The sequence below is a fragment of the Zea mays genome, chromosome 1, assembly GCF_902167145.1.
Source record: "Zea mays cultivar B73 chromosome 1, Zm-B73-REFERENCE-NAM-5.0, whole genome shotgun sequence".
NCBI classification, from domain to species: Eukaryota; Viridiplantae; Streptophyta; class Magnoliopsida; order Poales; family Poaceae; genus Zea; species Zea mays.
Window position 1 is genome coordinate 224,259,489 of NC_050096.1, and position 16,901 is coordinate 224,276,389.

The following is a 16,901-nucleotide window of genomic DNA, read 5'->3' on the forward strand; positions in this document are numbered from 1 at the left end:
CGGCCCAAGCCCGAAAAGGCCCGTATTGTTTGAATTTCGGGACGGCCCGGCCCGTTTGAATTTCGGATCGTGCCGGGCCGGCCCATGGGCCTAGCCCTCGGCCCACGGCCCGGCCCGTAATTGCTTAAACGTGCCGGGCTCATTTCGGGCGGCCCAAAATTATAAAAGCCCGAAATTCACATTAGGGCCCGAAATTCAATTTTTGGCCCGAAATGCAGTTTTTGGCCCGAAATTCACATCAGGGCCCGAAATTCAAAACAAATTTAATAAAACAAATAAAAGATAAGACGAATAAATTTGACCAAAAGCAAACTTAATATTTGTATTAAGTTATTAGAGCTATGCAATGACTACCTCGTTTACAAATCATTTTGTTAGAAAGAAAAAGAGTATAATCAGCTCTAAATAAAGTTCATAAGTTCATTTTATTATATAATATTCATAACAAAAATAAAATTACATCACATAATCTAATTCAAAGCTACAAAAAACATCTAATTAACATTATCTATAGCTTTGTGTTCTTTATCATGTAAATGAAAGTGTGGAATGAAGTGTGATTTTAATAAATATATGGGCCTTTTCGTGCCTCTATATGGGCCATTTCGTGCCTGCCTTAAACGGGCCGTGCTCGTGCCCGCCCATGGGCCGTGACCTCGGCCCAAACCCAGCCCGATATATCGGGCCGTGCCGGCCCGACACTAAAATATTTCGTGTCGTGTCGTGCCTGGGCTGTGCTTTTTTTACCGTGCTTCGGGCCAGCCCATCAGGCCCGGCCCAAATGTACACCTATAAGTGTGAGTGCGATTGTGCGAATGGCGACGCCAGGACTAGATGAAACCGAAGACAGACACAACGGTTTGCTTTCAAATCATACAATCCGAGGTCTCAAAGTCGAAGAGGGTTAATCCCCTCCCGTTCCACTGTTGCCCAAGTCCAACCACCAGCGAGATGGCGGGGACCGTGACCGCGACCGCAACCACGGCCACCACCGAGGTCGGGACCACAGTGACCGCAGCCACCTCCGAGATGGAGGCCACCGCGACCGCAGCCACCTCCGAGCTGGAGGCCACCGCGACCGCAGCCGCCATCGGGCCGCCTTCAGCCATCCCCGGTGAGCGCCCTCGCTTTGGACTTCGGTTCTCTCTCCCGTTGTCTCCTGTGTATCTGCGGTGGTTTGCGGGCGGCGCCTTGCGAGATAGGGCATAGGAGGGCGTTTAGTTGAGCACCTGGCGTAGGGTATCCACGCCCCCAAAGCGTACTGTCTCCGGTGGCCTCTAGCTTCATAGAGAGCGATCGGTGATTGCGTGCCGTCAGACGTGCCCCACCTCTCGCGAGGGTGGTTAGGGGAGAGGAAGTAGAGCAACCGAATCGAGGTGTAGGGCCGTAGGGGATGCGGATGGAAGAAATGCGAGGTAGAGACCGTGGAAAACTTGTGAGGTGGATTGGTCTTATGAAACCTCTGGATTGAATGGATCTAATGAGCTTGTTGGAGCTCATCTTACGTGTAGGACCAGTGTCAGTCTAGCTGGACTGCGTGGTACTTTCTTGTTGTTGTTTTTTTCGCTTGAAACATATGATTCATCGTGTTTATCTTATTTTGTTAGTTCTGTGGCTGTTTGCGTTATCTATCCTTGCAGGGAATTTCATATGGTGTTCGATTGTATGGCAATTTGTTGATTGTTTTTCCGCTCAAAATGTACAATTCATCGAGTTTCCCCTAATTTGTTAGTTTAATGGCTGTTGGCGCTACCTATCTATGCAGTAAATATCTTATGGTTTTCGGTATGCACTAGTCTGACTAGCAATTTCGCGTGACTTTTTGTTTAGTTTTTGTTGTCTTTGGTCTCCTTTCAAATTGTAAGAAGGCATTTGATTGTATCCTTTGGTTACTGGAAATCTATCTCTATATTATGATTTTGGTACTGTTATTTTTTACGGGATAACATTGTTCCTCCATCAAGTACTAGGGCACCCGTACTGTGTGACTGAACAGAAGTATGCGTGTTCTCCAATATGGCTGGTGGTTCGATGACCATAGTGCTAACTATTGTTTGTTGATTCCCCACATAAGGCAACAAAATCACAAAAAATGTGCATTCTTTCCCTTGTCCCATCTCCTTCCCGATGTGTCTCTTCCTTCCCACAGTGTGTTTCCTCGCACAGTGCAGATAATTTTTCTGTTCGCCTTAGTTTGAACCATCTGCTGCTGCTGATTTTGCACCAGACATGTAGAGTTCCACCACTGCAATGATGTCTGTTTGTTTATGCCAGCTGTGGTTCGATTTTGCACAGCATTGGAGCTGCTCTTACTTCTTAAACTGATCTGTTGTAAGATTGACAAATGATCATTGGCCTTTGTTACCTGTTTTTGTGCAGAAAGCACATTCCCTCCAGACCTCCACTTGCATGTGATCTGGCGTAAGACTGACAAATGATCACTGGCCTTTGTTACCTGTTTTTGTGCAGAAGGCCCAATCCCTCCAAGCCTCCACTTGCATGCACTATTCCACTGCCTGATTGTATGATGCTGTCCCACCATTATTGTTTAATTGTACCCATCCCAACTGGAATTGTATTTTTGTTTTAGTGATTCAAGCTTGAGTCAGTAAGGGTGTGTTTGGATCATAGCCTCCCAGGCAGCTGTCTACCAGGCATTCAATCCTGGCCGCAGGCGTCTGAAATCGGTCGCTGGGAGCGCTGCCTGGGTCAGGCAGCTCCGGTGAGGACAGAACAAAACATGCCCTAAGTGCATAGCAAAAGCTACATATCTAGAAAAACAAAACGTCTTATAGTTTAGAATGGAGGGAGTGACTTCTTAAATACTTCTAATACTTGCAGCAGCCATAATGTTGCTGATAGCATGCATCGGATTGATGCCACATGTTATTCATAGGTTGTTGCAGGAGCTAAGGGGCTTTCCTTTTTAACTGCTCCCAGTACCAATGCCTGAGATAAGTTGTATCTTTTAGTTGTGTATGGATTGTTTCCTTTATGCTTGTTTCTGGCCTCCATAAGGAGGTCCTGTATTCGGGTCCTTTTCCGACCCTATTTCTTCTTACTTAATATAATGAGGCGCAGTTCTCCTGCGTTTTTCGAGAAAAAAAGAAAGCTGGTGCATATGAGGATGGGCCAAGTCAAATATCATGGCTCGAAAGGGATTATGGATTTATGGTATTAGAGATGGAAATGAGAGAACTAGAGGGGTTGGGACATACTCCCTGCATTCCAAATTATAAGACATTTTGGCTTTTCTAGATACATAATTTTTGCTATGTACTTAGATATACGCTATGTTTAAATACATAGTAAAATTAAAGTATATAGAAAAAATAAAATGTCATAATTTGGAATTGAGAGATTAGCAAATATTGTGAGAGAATGAGAGATGTCTTTCTTCGAATAAAACTTGCATACACAACCTTATTATAGAGTATAACAAGCTTCCTATGATATGGTCTCTATCTCTTAAACTTCTGTGGGAGATGTATTTCTTTGAATAAAATATGCATCCACAGCCTAATTTTAAGTATAGCAAGCCTCCTGTGATATGGTCTCCATCTCTTACACTTCTGTAAATTTATCTCAAACTAATCATCATATCAGTTTTATTTTTACTGGAGTCAATCATGAACTCTTAACTTATCTATTCTTTTCTTCCTGATTGGACCCTCCTAAACTGTTGTGTAGGCTACTGTCTGTGTCCAGTGCACCAACATCTTCCTCTGCTGCAATTATTACCTATACTCCAGGTGTGGTTTAGGAATCTGACTTGGGACTCTAGTACCTAATTTGGCTTGCAAATATCACTTGTATCCAAGTTAGTAAAAGTTTTCAGAACTCAGGTGTCTGGATAACAGTAACACTTACAGGTACTATGTGTCTCATCTGATCTTTTGAGCTAACCAATTTGATAACCAACTAGACATCTAGCAGCATTTTGTTCCTCCTACCAACTCCATCTGGCCGCAATATGCAGATCACAAAGTTTGATCTTTTTAGTAGTGTGTTTTTAAATAAAACATGTCTTTTGAACTATTGTTCTTTAATATGTTCTTATGTACATTGATCTTCAATATCTCAATATACCTGTATAATTTCTATTGGTGTACAGTGTACTCTAATACTTCTGTGAAGAATGAAATTGTTTTACTATTATTTGATTTTACGGATCGGTGGTTTTGTGTTACTCAGATAAATATATGCATAAAAACCGGTTGCAGTCATTTGCTGAACGAACATATAAGAAAACGCCAATCTACAAGGTTGAGTCTGAAGGCCAGTCTCATCAGCCTAAGTTCACATGCACAGTGGAAGTGGGTGATCAACAGTTCTCATCAACTGGTAGTTTTAGTCGTAAGAAGGAAGCAGAGCAGGACGCTGCGAGAGTTGCTTATGAGATCTTGACAACAGTTAGTGAGAGTGACGTTAAGGAGGCATTTGAGCTAATTGATCAGGTACGCCTTTTGACTTTGCTCCTTGATCTGGTCATTCACCATCTTTTCATCTTATGAGCAATGACACAGGTGCATTTTTCAGTGGTAATATGCATGCACTTGTGCATTTTTCAGTGGTAACACAGGTGCCAGTGCTCTACGAGGGGTTGAATGCTTTTGTTAAGTTTCTTGCTTGTGTACTAGACACGTGTGGGCTGGTGTGGGTGTGGTGTTTGAGCGTTTACTGTTTTGTACTTCTCTTACATACGCAAAAAAACAAATTAAATTTATGTCGTATGATATATTTTCTAGATGCTATTGTTCAGATAACATTTTGATTAACACAGCATGACCATGTACCAACATTTTGTTGGCTGCAAGCCTGCAAGCTCGCATCTTTAAAATGTTATTACTTATTTTATTTACCTTGTGCATATAATGTATACGGTTTTTTTCTTCTGTTTAGGATGCAGTTTTCTGCAAATCAATTCTCATTGAATTTGCTGTCAAGACAAAGACCACTTTGCCCTCTTACTCTGTAGTTTGTGTTTGTCTCAAAAAGCCTTTGACCCTGTTCGCTGCAATTGTGGTGTTTGATGGAAATGCATATCATGGTGAATCTGCACCCAACAAGAAAGATGCAGAGCAGAATGCAGCTCGTGTTGTGATCAAGTCGATTTTAGGTATTTTATGTTACCTTGGTAATGGTTTGAGATCAAGCACTATTGAACCTGTTTGTCTTATCATCATATATATAACTAATAATTCAATATGATGTTGCAGCTAAGCATGACACTTGTATGGTGAGAATTGTTAGATCGAAGAAACAACTTATAACTGCTGTCAGATCTTCTGGAAACACCCCAGCTACTTTTACTCCTATACAGTTTACACGGCCTGTTTCATATGCAGCATATGGTACATCTCCGTTTCACCACACATGATATGTTTTTTTTTCTATAATTATTACAGTACGCCTACTTTCTTTGCAAGGACAAAAGATCTCAAGCTTATAAGTGTTCAATAAATGTTGCTTGCAGGCAGACCAGATGATACAACACCTGTTTTGCCAAATGAATCTTCCTCATTAGCTGTTCAACGAGGCATCAATGTTGTACCTGCAGTTGGGACATCTGTGAACCCATCGTCAGCAAATGTAAGTCGCTCAAAGAAGCGCAAGGGCAGAGTTGAAGGAGCAGGAGGCAACGACACATGGGTTGCCAAGGGTCATTAACTTCTCAGCCATCAACATCTAGGATCCTGTGGTCAACCTTTTGGCATTCGATTCGTCTTGGTACCTCTGCCTGTCATGTTGTTTGCTCAAACCACTGCATATCGTTGTAGGTTGCTTTTTTAACCTTAACTTTAATTCGTAACCACTGCATTTTGTAACTGCATAACAATTCGGCTGGATCAGTTTCCACCAAAGATATAACGAACGAATGGTAACAGCCTTTATCTACGGAAAGATTGAACAGTGATGCCGACGAACGGCCCTTGCGCACTCGTGGCACTGAGGCAGCTGCCGGCTGCACTCAAATCTTTTTAGTAAAGGTTAGTTTTGGTCCTGTTCCAATGGCTTCATACTGTTGATTTACCTCTCCATGGCGTACTAGCTGCTGTGTCCGCGTGCCATCATCTAACTTGTTTGGTTTTGTTACACTGCTGCAGTTTGTGGATTTGGCAGCCAGAGTCTACGGATTACCATCAGTACTCACTGAGTTCTCGTTTTAGTTTGTTATGGGCTGAAATATGAAATATTTTTAACGTGCCTACAACTCTAGTTGTCCATGTAAATCGAAGATCCTTCCACCCACCCTATAAACCCTTCTCTGCTCCATCACGTATGACCGTAGTTTATCCATATACTCAACTAAATTCTAAAACACCATTTTGCATTGTAGTTTGTACTGTTCGCAAAGTAAATATGAGTATAAGAACGAGTAACCTGCTAGAGATAGTATAAGGTCATTTTTTAAACACAATTTCTCATCTATCCATTATATATAATTTTAGCATATTGATTTTTCAGACTACGCTGTAGTTGAAATAAAAAATTCTCGGTGAAGATTTGCTCTGTGATTGAGTTTGATCAATCTCATGTAAATGCGTATTGTTACTTCTGAAAAGAGGTTGATCACATATTGGGAATTGGTTAACTTCTGATTAACCAGGAATTGTTACTTCAGTCATATTCTCAGCTGTAATTTCATTGTCAGCCTCATCCACAATTTTATTACTGCGACTTGAATGAAGCCACTCTAACAGGGATGAAATTATCCTCAACACTGACTAACTCCATGTCAAAAGAAGAAAAGCATAATTCTGGGTACATGTACACAAAAATTGCTCAGCTACTGATTAAAAATGTAGCTTAAGAAACTAGGCTGTAATCATTTCCTCTCACTCAGAAGAGCCTCTGTATGTGTCGATCATGCTGGGTCCAGGACTAACGAGTGCAAGAATAACAAGGCTGCTCAACAACACCAGCAGCATTCCCAGGGAGTTCATAAACATGGCTTCTGTGGAGAAGCGCTCAATCATTTTGGCGCTCTGCATAAAGATTGACTTCTCCAGGAGTCCAGTCACACTTGTGGCGATAGCAAGAACATAGATGAATATACCAAAGAAGACATGCCAGGGAAGCAAAAATGCACGGCCACTTCTTGATCCACCGGGGTACCAAAAGGTCCAAAACCCAGCAGCCCACTGCAGAGATTCGAACACAAGGACAAAAGAGGAGAAAATGTGAAAAACACATGAGAAGAACTGAACAGAAGAATTCATATCTCATGGGGTGTTTGGTTTGAGGAATGAACTAGTCTATTATCTTCTCACTCCTCACTATTTTTGTTTGGTTTGTGGAATAGAATGAGTTGATCCATCACCAATTCATTCCTTATAGTTATTTAGTTAGTACTAATATGAGGAATGGAGTCATTCCACCAAATTTGAGGAATGAATCCATGATGCACCACTTCAATTTGAATGGTTTGATTCCTCAAACCAAACACTCTATTAGTCTACCTGCAAGCTGAAGAAGATGAAGCAAGTAAGGCCCAACCACGAGTGAAGTGTATATAAATGATCGATTTTTCTTTCATCATGGAACTTCCATACAGCCCACAGACCAATTAGACTCAGAAACATGGCAAGGAACTGCACGGCAAGGTGCACTAGCTTTTTCAGTTTCTTGGTTCCTGGCACAGTTTTATAAGCCAAAAGAGCTGCATGCAAAAAATAACCAATCCATTAAAGATCATGACCACACACACACACAAAACTGTAGCAAAGGAACTTAGTTTACATCTACTACATAAATTCAAATGATTTAAATCAATTCTAATAATCAAGGTCATTGAAATTAGCACCAAAATAGTCTTTCGTAAATGCTAGGCATCAGCAGCCACCGTTTTAATAAGAAAAAATGGGGCTACCGAAAAACATTAAAATATGCCATCCAAATAATTGGATTTGAAGGAAATTACATGGAACCTGATTTGATTAGTAATCCCAGGTCAGGCTGTAGGTGCTGGGGTAAAGTAGGTATTTTCAGTTTCGCTTTTCAAGCTTTCTGTATATTTACTTGATGATACTACATAATTTCCTGTTGATTTGAGCAAGAAAAACATACAAAGTATCTAACTTTTCATATTAGCAAGTTTGGTTCAATCAACAATCACAAGTACCAACAAAACAAGAAATTATTTATGCAAGATGTGATAATGCTAGACTCTTTGTCCCATGGGGAAATTAATTAGTTGGATAAATGTTTCTGGGTTTCTGAAACAAAACTGTGCTCGTATTGCAGTGAATGAGATAGTATCATGAAATGGTATTCTGAAATTTCAATATGCAACAATATTGTTCACAGCACAGGAGTAGTCATGTCCTGACCTTCGCCATTCAAGGCCACCAAACCAATCAGCATTAACACTGGGTGAACCTGAAAGAGAGGAAGAAATTTTATTTGCTGAAATATCTTTTTAGCAGAGTATAAGCATTGTTCCTAGTTTTTACATTCCAACCATCAGGAATCAGGACACACTAGTCACTAGCCACTGGATCATCTTTTTATCTTTCCTTGCTTTTTTTGGTTTTGCAGCTAAACATTAGTGGTAGTGGAAGGAACAAAACTGCAATAACTTGTAGTACTCCACACACAGATCGATCAGTTGGACAATTCACAATGTACTAACACGGATGGAAGGGAATCAAATAGATAGAAACATAAAAAGAACTAAGAAGAGAAATTCTATTCATCTGTGGACATTACACTAAATCATCACCAAACGCACGATAAGACTGCGAAAGAAAAACGTGTAAACAAGAAAATTTTCTTCTATGAACTAGCAGATATAACGAAAGAAATCACCACTCCGGCAAAAATTCGTACCTATGCTAAAACTCTCCAACGATTAGGCGATTACCAAACCACTGACCCAAAGGTTTCCTCCCAAAACTGTATAAAGTTCGCCATTACTACCCATTGACCAGACAGAAGAACCACCAAACCAAGAATTCCGCCATAGGGGAAACGCTCGGTCCAACTCTTGAAGAGTCGATCAAACGCTCCCACGCAATAGACACCAAGATCAACACTTGATCCACTGTTGCAAACGAGATAGCGGCAGAAAAATCGGAAGGAGGCAAGGGAAGTTTTTGTTTTGGTGCCCCTTACGTTGAAGAGGGGGAGCTTGCTCTCCTCTTCGGTGGAGAGCGCCATGCCGCCTCGGAAGTGGACGGCCCAGAAGAGGATCGCCGCCGCGGCGGCCAAGCCCAGCAGCCGCACGAGCCCGAAGACCGGGAACCTTACCGCCGGCGCCGCCGCCATCGCCTCCGCCTCCGGTAGCGGGATCGGGATTCGGGAGATCGAAACAGGAGCGGGGACTGGGTGCGTTTCAATCAAGCACGCGAAGTCGCTGAAGCCATTTCAGATCGGACATGAACACGAACTACCATAAAAACGTTTTCCTCAACAGGACGCGGATTCCAGTTGACCTCTGTCTGCTTTACGCTTTGCACACGTCGCACTCGCGTATGGCTGACAGGCTAGTTGTCCGAGAGTAGAAACGAGGACTGGTGATCTACGAATTTATCACATACTTTTAGGCTCAATTAAAATGGTCATTGCAGCTGTCAACATTTTCCTCTAGGCTCAATCCATCTATGAACTATCAAAATTGGCCATTTCGGTCATCAAACTTTTCTTTTGAATTCATCCTTGATCCTCATCATCTAACATGGCACATCATATTGTCATGCATCATTAGCCCCCTGCATCAAATGTTAGGATATGCTTAAGTGAAGCAACTAGATCTAGTGACCACAGATGCGGCACGCGGTTGATGTTAACAGTGCACTATATGATGGGCGCACAAAAACAGAAAACCCGATAAAGTAGCGAAGGGCTACAAGCGATGGAGTGTTATGGTTGAGAAGATCTTAGAGTTGTGGTGCCTTCCGAGTTGCTTTGTGCCTAGAAAAATTAAATGTGATGTGGCATGTAGTATGATACTAGAACTGACAAGACATGTAAAATATATGCCATGCAGAGGAAAAGTGAGAATAATCCCAAAAAATGATGGACAGCAAAAATAACTATTAGATTAGCGCAAATTAAGTTCATGTTACTATAAATCTTGCCAAATGGTGGACCAGCTAAAGGCTTAGTCATGATATCGGTCACTTGATCCTTGAAGGATATGATCCACACATCTAATTGGTAAGATGTCACCTGCTTATAAATAAGTGGTAGTCAACTTCCATATATTTGGTGTGATGATGAAAATAGGGATTCATCAAAAGGTAGGTAGCTCCAATGTTGTCACACCAGAGAGTTGGTTGTCGTGGTATGCCAAGTTTCAAAATCAGCACTTACACATAAATAAGTCCTGCACTAGCATTAGTGACCTTATATTCAGACTTCAAACTAGAACATGATACAATTTGGTGATTTGGAAACTCCAAGAAATAACTCCGCCTATATTGTCTCAGCATATGTTGGTGCAACATAGCCTGGTCCTAAGTCCAGGTACAACGAGAAGGGTTGCATTAGACGTGGCGAGCCAGCTATAAAAACCAAGTAACGATATGCACCAAGAGCTCATTCAAATCAATCACTATCATCATGGACAGATGTCAAGTTAGGCTATTACAATGACCACAGAACATCATTCAGCATGGCACATAAGCCACGCCATGACATTCAGTATTCGACACAGTAAGGACATCATCAGTAACTAACGGTTTCACATTATTAGCAACAAGGCAACTGCAATCACACTGGATTTACATTGTACAGGAAGCACAGAAACCTAAATCAGGATCTAACGAGTCACAAGCAAGCATACAGGTTCCTAGTATATGCCAGCAGTAGTCTCTAACTGTCAATGCCAGGTCCGGTTTGCCCCTGTGTCTGCAGCTGACCTGGCAGTTGGGGCTGCAGCTGCGCTTGTGAGCCCCCCCTGTGATTGTAGAGATGTACCTGAGGTTGGGGTTGGGAGGTCTGCTGGACTGATGACTGCAACTGCACTTGTGGGGGCTGCTGCGGCTGTGGGTGGATTTGCACTTGGGGTTGCGGTGGCTGCGAGTGGGCCTGTAATTGTGGGAGTTGCTGCAGCTGCGGATGGACCTGCACTTGGGGCTGCTGTGGCTGAGGGTGCAGCTGCGTCTGAGAGTGCACCTGCACTTGTGGGAGCTGTTGTGGCTGGGGGTGCAGCTGCACTTGAGGTTGGAGGGAATGCTGTGTTGGCGAATGCAACTGCACTTGAGATTGCACGGGTTGCTGTGGTTCAGTATGCAGCTGAAGTTGGGGTTGTGCTTGTGGTTGCTGTGGCGGCTCTTGTTCTGTCTCCTTTGGTTTGGGGGCTCCATTATTCATCCTTGCTCGAGCCTCAGCAAACATCCTTTGTTGCTCAGCAACAGCTTCTTCCTCTGTCATCTCAATCCCAGTGAATTTGCCAGCTTTTGGAGAATCCTGCTCAAGAGATGGTGTCAACCATAGTACACAGATTAGAAGGAATAATATGCAGAGCCCTGTGAGTAAGAAGTGGTACAAACCAAAGTATCAAGTTTGTGCTGTTCATATGCAGCATAAACCTCCTCAATGTACTCTCTGAAGCCAAGATCCTGATTTAGGAAGAATTATTATGATAAGTCAAGGGAACTCACATGTTTGATTAGTAATATTTACAGCCTCAATTTAAACAAATACTCCCGATATCCCAAGTTAGAATTCGTTTTAGCCTTTTAATAGATTCATACAATAATAGATATGTGTCTAGATTCATCATCATCCATTTAAATATACGCATAAAAACCAAGAGCTAAAACAAATACTAATTTGGGAGCGTCTGACACTAGGTCTGCCTAATAAAAGTTCACCAAGAACCCCCAAAACCATGAAAGAAAACCTCATAGCTAACCCTTTGTCTACCTGAAATTATTCTTTGAGAAATCGAACATAAAAATTTACAAGAGAAAATACTCATAAAAACTTATAAGAGAAAATACTAACACTTAGAGCCTTGATAACATGCTCAGGAGCAATCGTTTTTTTCTCTTCTCTGCTGCACACTTCATTCGATTCAGACGAAAGGAGATTGATGAACTCTGAAAATTGGTTTTACAAGTAGTTAGATTAGAAAAAGAGAGACCAAACTCTATGCTTATGATTTTTTTTGTTGAAAGGCTGTGAGAGAGATTCATACAAGAAGTGTAAACAATTTAAATAGAACAAACTATGCAGTTACTTCATTAAGTGTAAAGACTCTAAACAATTTAAATAGAACAAACTATGCAGTTACTTCATTAATTACCTGAATATGGTAGGAGTATATTGGCTTTCTCATGAAGACAGAATATGATATAATATAAACTTGCAAATTTTACCTATGCAAGCTTGAAAACTCCCAGACAAATCAAACAGATAACCATATATGTTACTACAGTCTGCACTGTGCAGTAGGAGTATATTTTTAATGCCGACACTTTGTTTTATTCGGAACTACAACCAGAAATCTCAGTGCTCCAAAATGATATTTCATAAAGGACAACAATTCATGTCAAGCTGTGATACATGTGCAGGTTATGATGGATACATGTGCAGAACCATGTTATTCAAACAGTGATTCTTGCATAGTTGAGAATACAAGTTGTGCCATAGGATGGATGATACTATAGTGGTGTATACTGTATAGCACTATGTCTTACCTACACAGCATTCAACAAGAAGATCCTGTGCATCTCTTGCCACTCGTACATCAGGAGGAAGCATCTCCTTAATTATCTTAAACATTGTTGCTAAAGTGCAAAGCAGAAAGTTCAATCAGCAGTAGAAGATTTTAAACAACTCTGCAAACAAAATGATGTCAACTGCTGATCTGCTCCTATCCAGATTCAATGAACTTTATTCAAATTGCACAGCACTAATTTGGCAAAACATTATATTAGCATAGTTGTAACTCCAAATAATTGTTCATTCACATTTCATGGTACAATATTAATTAATTAAAAGATAATCCATCCAATACTAGTATATAATAATTCCCATCAAACATTCCCAGTATAATCCCTACATTAAAAACATATCAAATTATGAAGCAAAGCCCCCTTTTCCTATGTTATCAGAAACAGCCATACAATTCACAGAAGAACAGATTTCATATACCAAGCCAAGCCACAAAAGAACCAAACCATTACATGATGTAACATTTCCAGCGACGAGTACCATAGTTCAGACTCGAAACCACCAAAACTATACTAAGTTACTAGTCCACTCAGTCCTGTTTGTAAAGCACAGGGGCTCAAATTCTATATACCAAGGAGCGCCAAGAGACCAAGGAATCATATTAAACCAGCGCCAAATGCTGAGCTCCCGTGGTCCTATGCATGCCATGTCGAAGCCTTGTATTGGATCCGTCCAGAGCACACAAGCATACCCCAAGAAACGAACTGTATAGTGCCACATAGTAGTTTGCATGGTGCCATGCAAAGAACAGTTCGGCTCTGTTGAAAAAAAACCTTGGGTGCTAGTTTAGTATGTTACTCATATTACGAAATTAGCCTTTACGTGTTTGATCATGAATGCTAAGTTTGCTGCTTAGTTTGATATGTTACTCATTTTTAGAAAATCAGCATTTACGTGTTTGAATGTAGGACCACAATGTAAACTTATATTCAAGCAAAGATAAAAACCTTGGAAAAGAAGTCAAGCTTTGCAGCGCCAAAGCAAGATCGTGTTCTTCTGAGTCACGTGAATTTGTGTTCTCTTAGCCAAGTGCTTGCTACGGCAAGGTTCTAAAGGGACCTAACAATTGGTATCGGAGTGGCACGGTGGTGGTGACAGAAAGGAGCATGCTAAAGGCAAAAGGATTGTCTAGATGACTCTAGGGTAAGGTTGTATGCACTGTTGTGTACCTTGTTGAACAAGTGCCTGACAAAGAGAGTGGATGGTATTACCTCGTTCAAGGCATGGCATCAGAAGAATCCAAGATGATCTTCATTGTCGATGAGCAAGGATCCAAGACGCCACACATGTCAAAGCTCGAGGATTGTGGACGCAAGATGATCTTCATTGTCGATGAGCAAGGATCCAAGACCTACCGCGCCTATGACCCCATCACAAAGCGTGTTCATGTAACGCTCGATGTGGTGTTCGATGAAAAGGCTCAATGGAACTCAGGCACTCGAAAGATGAAGGTGAAACGTGCAATGGAGGTGACTTCACGGTGGAGTACATCACCTTGATTCGTACTGCTAGCACGATAGAGGCGACCGAAGAACAAGCTGAAGATCATCCTAGTGAGGTGAATGATGTTGAAGCAAGCTCACCACATGGAATCAATGACGAAAATCTAGACGTCGACCATGATGAAGATGCTCCACTCTAGTTCTACAACATCAACGGCATCATCGGCTCAGCTACGCCATGTATTTTTCCACCATGTGTTCTAGTGACAGAGGAATTGTGCAATAACCTCATATGAGCCCTTCTCTTTTGCAGAGGCCGAGCCTCTACCAAGCTGGAGGAATGCAATAATGGAGGATTTGGGTCCACCGAAGAGAATGGCACTTGGTACCTCACCGACCTTACACGGTTACACCCGATCGCAAAGCGATAGGGGTGAAATGGGTGTTCAACATGAAGAGAGACAAGCATGGGATAGTAACTTAACACAAGGTGGAGCTCGTGGCAAAGGGCTATGTGCAACAACACGACGTCAACTACGACGAGATGTTCACGTCGGTGGCCAGGCTTAACTTGGTGTGCCTGCTCATCGCTCTCGCGGCTCATGAGGGATGGCAGGTGCACATGGACGTCAAGACAACATTCTTGAATGGTGACCTACAAGAGAAGGTCTACATGGAGCAGCCAATTGGTTTCGGCATCACCATCAATGAGCACAAGGAAGGTGTTGTACGGGTTGCGTTAAACATCATGACCCTGGAAAGAGAAGTTGGACGACACTCAGATGACGCTTGGCTTCGGGAGGAGCCCATCGGAGCACACCATTTACATTAGGTGAAACGATGATATGCAGCTAGTAATTGTGGTGTACGTCGACGACCTTGTGATCATTGGCTCAAGCTGCAAAGACGTCAAGGTGTTCAAGAGAGAGATGGTGGCTACATTCAAGATGAGTGATCTTGGCTTACTTCGCTATTACCTCAGCATAGAAGTGAAGGACCAAATGGGACGTTGCTCAGTCAAGGGACATATGTAGACAAAGTTTCAGGAATTCCGCTCCAAGATTGGCATGATTGATGCTGGTAGCTCACACCAAAATTCTTAGGAGTGAGGGAAATAAACCTTTGGTGCTAGTTTAGTATGTTACCCATATTAGGAAATTAGCCTTTACGTGTTTGATCATGAGTGTTAAGATTGCTGTGTAGTTTGGTATGTTACTCGTGTTAAAAAACAGCCTTACGTGTTTGATTGTAGGACTGCAATTTACTTTCCATGTAATCTTCCATTGAATCAAAGGAATAGACATTGAAAAGGCAGTCAAGCTTTGCGGCACCAAAGCAAGATCATGTTCTTCTGAGTCACATGAGTTTGTGGTGTTCTCTTGGCCAGTGCTAGCACTACGACAAGGTTCTAAAGGGACCTAACAGGCTCAGGTGACGCATTGATACTCTGTGCTTAATACTCATTGGTTCCCCCATCCACCCTACATAATGGTCTTTTCCCAAAACTCACACACCTTATAAAACCGGATTGGAGCAAGTAACTCCAAGCAAGAGAGCCCAAAGATGCATTTAACGTAACAGTTTAGGCATTACATGACTATGCACACAGACATAAAAGTACCGTCCAATCTTTTAGCATTAAGAAAACATGAATCCCACTAGCAGACAAACAAGAATCCAGGGGCAACAACGTCAGTTATCAACTAGCACCACTATAGTCCATTTTAATTAAAAAGGTCCACTAACCCCTGATTATCAACAAGGCCGCCAGATTTAGCCATCCACAATCCACGAAATTCAAGACTTCGCCACAAGCCCAGGACAACCATCCTACATACGGATGGATTGGAACAGAAATTAAATAGCATTTAGGACAGACCTAACTTTCCTCATAGCATCACTTCAAAATTCAAGCTTCCTAGCGTATCATCTCACAAGATTACTGAAACCAAACCCAGCAAACGAGATAATTCAGACCTAGAAGAACAAGGCCACACACACAACACCCCTAATGGCGTGAAATTTCACATAATAAAAGGTGGCAGAACATGGCTTCTACCGGGGTAACCCGAGGCAGGGAGCTTACATTTGGGGAGGGAGACGTCCTCCTTGGACTTGCCGACGATGTCCATCGGGTCCATCTCCAGGCGCAGCAACGAATCCGCGCGACAGAAGGCGGGCGCGAGGTAGCAAGTGCTCCCCGCGAGCGAATTCGGACGACAATTCGGCTTGCTCGGGCAGAGTGGAATTGAGGGCCTAGGGTTAGGGGGCGCGGTAAGGCGGGTACAAATAGCAGGGGTAAGACTGGCTCCAACAGGCCAGCTATTTGGCAAGGCAAAGCTAATTTAGCTTGTCATGTAGTACTGTACCTGCTCCAATAGCCCAGCTATCCAGCCCAGCCAAATTACATGGGAGGAGAGAGAACCGGCAAATTAGCTGGCCTAGACACTGTCACACCCGGTTTTAGAAGGCAAACCGAATGCGAACCATGTACGTGTCAGGATCAGTTATTCACGTACACAGCAGTTACATAATATGGACATCATCACACAGTGCTCAAAATAGTATTAATAAGGGAAATAGTCGATTACATCATACGTCTGAGACGTCCATATAGTTCTTACAATAAATCAAAGTGCGGAAAAGAAACGTAGATAACCGCGGCCTTCACAGGCAGCCGACTGGGGGTTGCCGCTAACCCACACCTAGAACTCGTCGTAGTCTTGGAACTCCTGGAAGTCTCCTTCCACAACTTCATCTTCGCCTGAGCAG

At 42.3% G+C, this 16,901-nt stretch overlaps 3 protein-coding genes across 10 annotated transcripts; 1 reads left to right on the forward strand and 2 right to left on the reverse strand.

Moving 5' to 3' along the window:
- The first annotated feature begins 820 nt into the window (after window positions 1-820).
- LOC100191297 (uncharacterized) lies at window positions 821-6,028 on the forward strand. Of its 5 annotated transcripts, none has more exons than XM_035964240.1 (7): window positions 821-1,114; window positions 2,380-2,522; window positions 3,691-3,752; window positions 4,224-4,457; window positions 4,903-5,119; window positions 5,220-5,354; window positions 5,477-5,913. In XM_035964240.1, the coding sequence occupies exons 2-7, from the start codon at window positions 2,435-2,437 to the stop codon at window positions 5,668-5,670; spliced, it is 930 nt and encodes a 309-aa protein (XP_035820133.1). In that variant the 5' UTR covers window positions 821-1,114; window positions 2,380-2,434; the 3' UTR covers window positions 5,671-5,913. The 5 variants fall into 5 exon arrangements, with proteins under 5 accessions (XP_035820133.1, XP_020402188.1, XP_020402216.1 ...); XM_020546599.3 differs by having other exon boundaries at window positions 2,380-2,421; XM_020546627.3 differs by lacking the exon at window positions 3,691-3,752 and having other exon boundaries at window positions 2,380-2,421; window positions 4,195-4,457.
- Window positions 6,029-6,582: 554 nt separating this feature from the next.
- On the reverse strand, window positions 6,583-9,319 carry LOC100273232 (cytochrome b561). The gene is made up of 4 exons (NM_001147674.1): window positions 9,118-9,319; window positions 8,334-8,382; window positions 7,464-7,663; window positions 6,583-7,145 (listed from the first exon to the last, which is right to left on the reverse strand). Exons 1-4 carry the CDS (start codon window positions 9,268-9,270, stop codon window positions 6,840-6,842), a joined length of 708 nt encoding a protein of 235 aa, NP_001141146.1. The 5' UTR covers window positions 9,271-9,319; the 3' UTR covers window positions 6,583-6,839.
- A 1,211-nt stretch (window positions 9,320-10,530) lies between these two features.
- On the reverse strand, window positions 10,531-16,439 carry LOC100274041 (uncharacterized). Of its 4 annotated transcripts, none has more exons than XM_008669920.4 (6): window positions 16,216-16,401; window positions 15,876-15,959; window positions 12,651-12,740; window positions 11,956-12,050; window positions 11,499-11,567; window positions 10,531-11,415 (listed from the first exon to the last, which is right to left on the reverse strand). In XM_008669920.4, the coding sequence occupies exons 3-6, from the start codon at window positions 12,733-12,735 to the stop codon at window positions 10,819-10,821; spliced, it is 846 nt and encodes a 281-aa protein (XP_008668142.1). In that variant the 5' UTR covers window positions 12,736-12,740; window positions 15,876-15,959; window positions 16,216-16,401; the 3' UTR covers window positions 10,531-10,818. The 4 variants fall into 4 exon arrangements, with proteins under 4 accessions (XP_008668142.1, XP_008668147.1, XP_008668144.1 ...); XM_008669925.4 differs by lacking the exon at window positions 15,876-15,959 and adding an exon at window positions 16,009-16,071 and having other exon boundaries at window positions 16,216-16,387; XM_008669922.4 differs by lacking the exon at window positions 15,876-15,959 and having other exon boundaries at window positions 12,651-12,791; window positions 16,216-16,439.
- Window positions 16,440-16,901: the final 462 nt, after the last annotated feature.

Coding starts and splice junctions, on each gene's coding strand:
- LOC100273232 (NM_001147674.1), bottom strand. CDS start 9,270: ATGGCGGCGGCGCCGGCGGTAAGGTTCCCGGTCTTCGGGCTCGTGCGG. Junction 8,383..9,117: donor GCAAGCTCCCCCTCTTCAAC/GTAAGGGGCACC, acceptor CCTCTCTTTCAG/GTTCACCCAGTGTTAATGCT. Junction 7,664..8,333: donor GGTGGCCTTGAATGGCGAAG/GTCAGGACATGA, acceptor TTTTGCATGCAG/CTCTTTTGGCTTATAAAACT.
- LOC100274041 (NM_001148422.1), bottom strand. CDS start 16,270: ATGGACCCGATGGACATCGTCGGCAAGTCCAAGGAGGACGTCTCCCTC. Junction 12,741..16,215: donor GGACGTCTCCCTCCCCAAAT/GTAAGCTCCCTG, acceptor TTTGCACTTTAG/CAACAATGTTTAAGATAATT. Junction 12,051..12,650: donor TCTTGTTGAATGCTGTGTAG/GTAAGACATAGT, acceptor ACCAATTTTCAG/AGTTCATCAATCTCCTTTCG.
- LOC100191297 (XM_020546599.3), top strand. CDS start 835: ATGAAACCGAAGACAGACACAACGGTTTGCTTTCAAATCATACAATCC. Junction 4,458..4,902: donor CATTTGAGCTAATTGATCAG/GTACGCCTTTTG, acceptor TCTTCTGTTTAG/GATGCAGTTTTCTGCAAATC. Junction 5,120..5,219: donor TGTGATCAAGTCGATTTTAG/GTATTTTATGTT, acceptor ATGATGTTGCAG/CTAAGCATGACACTTGTATG.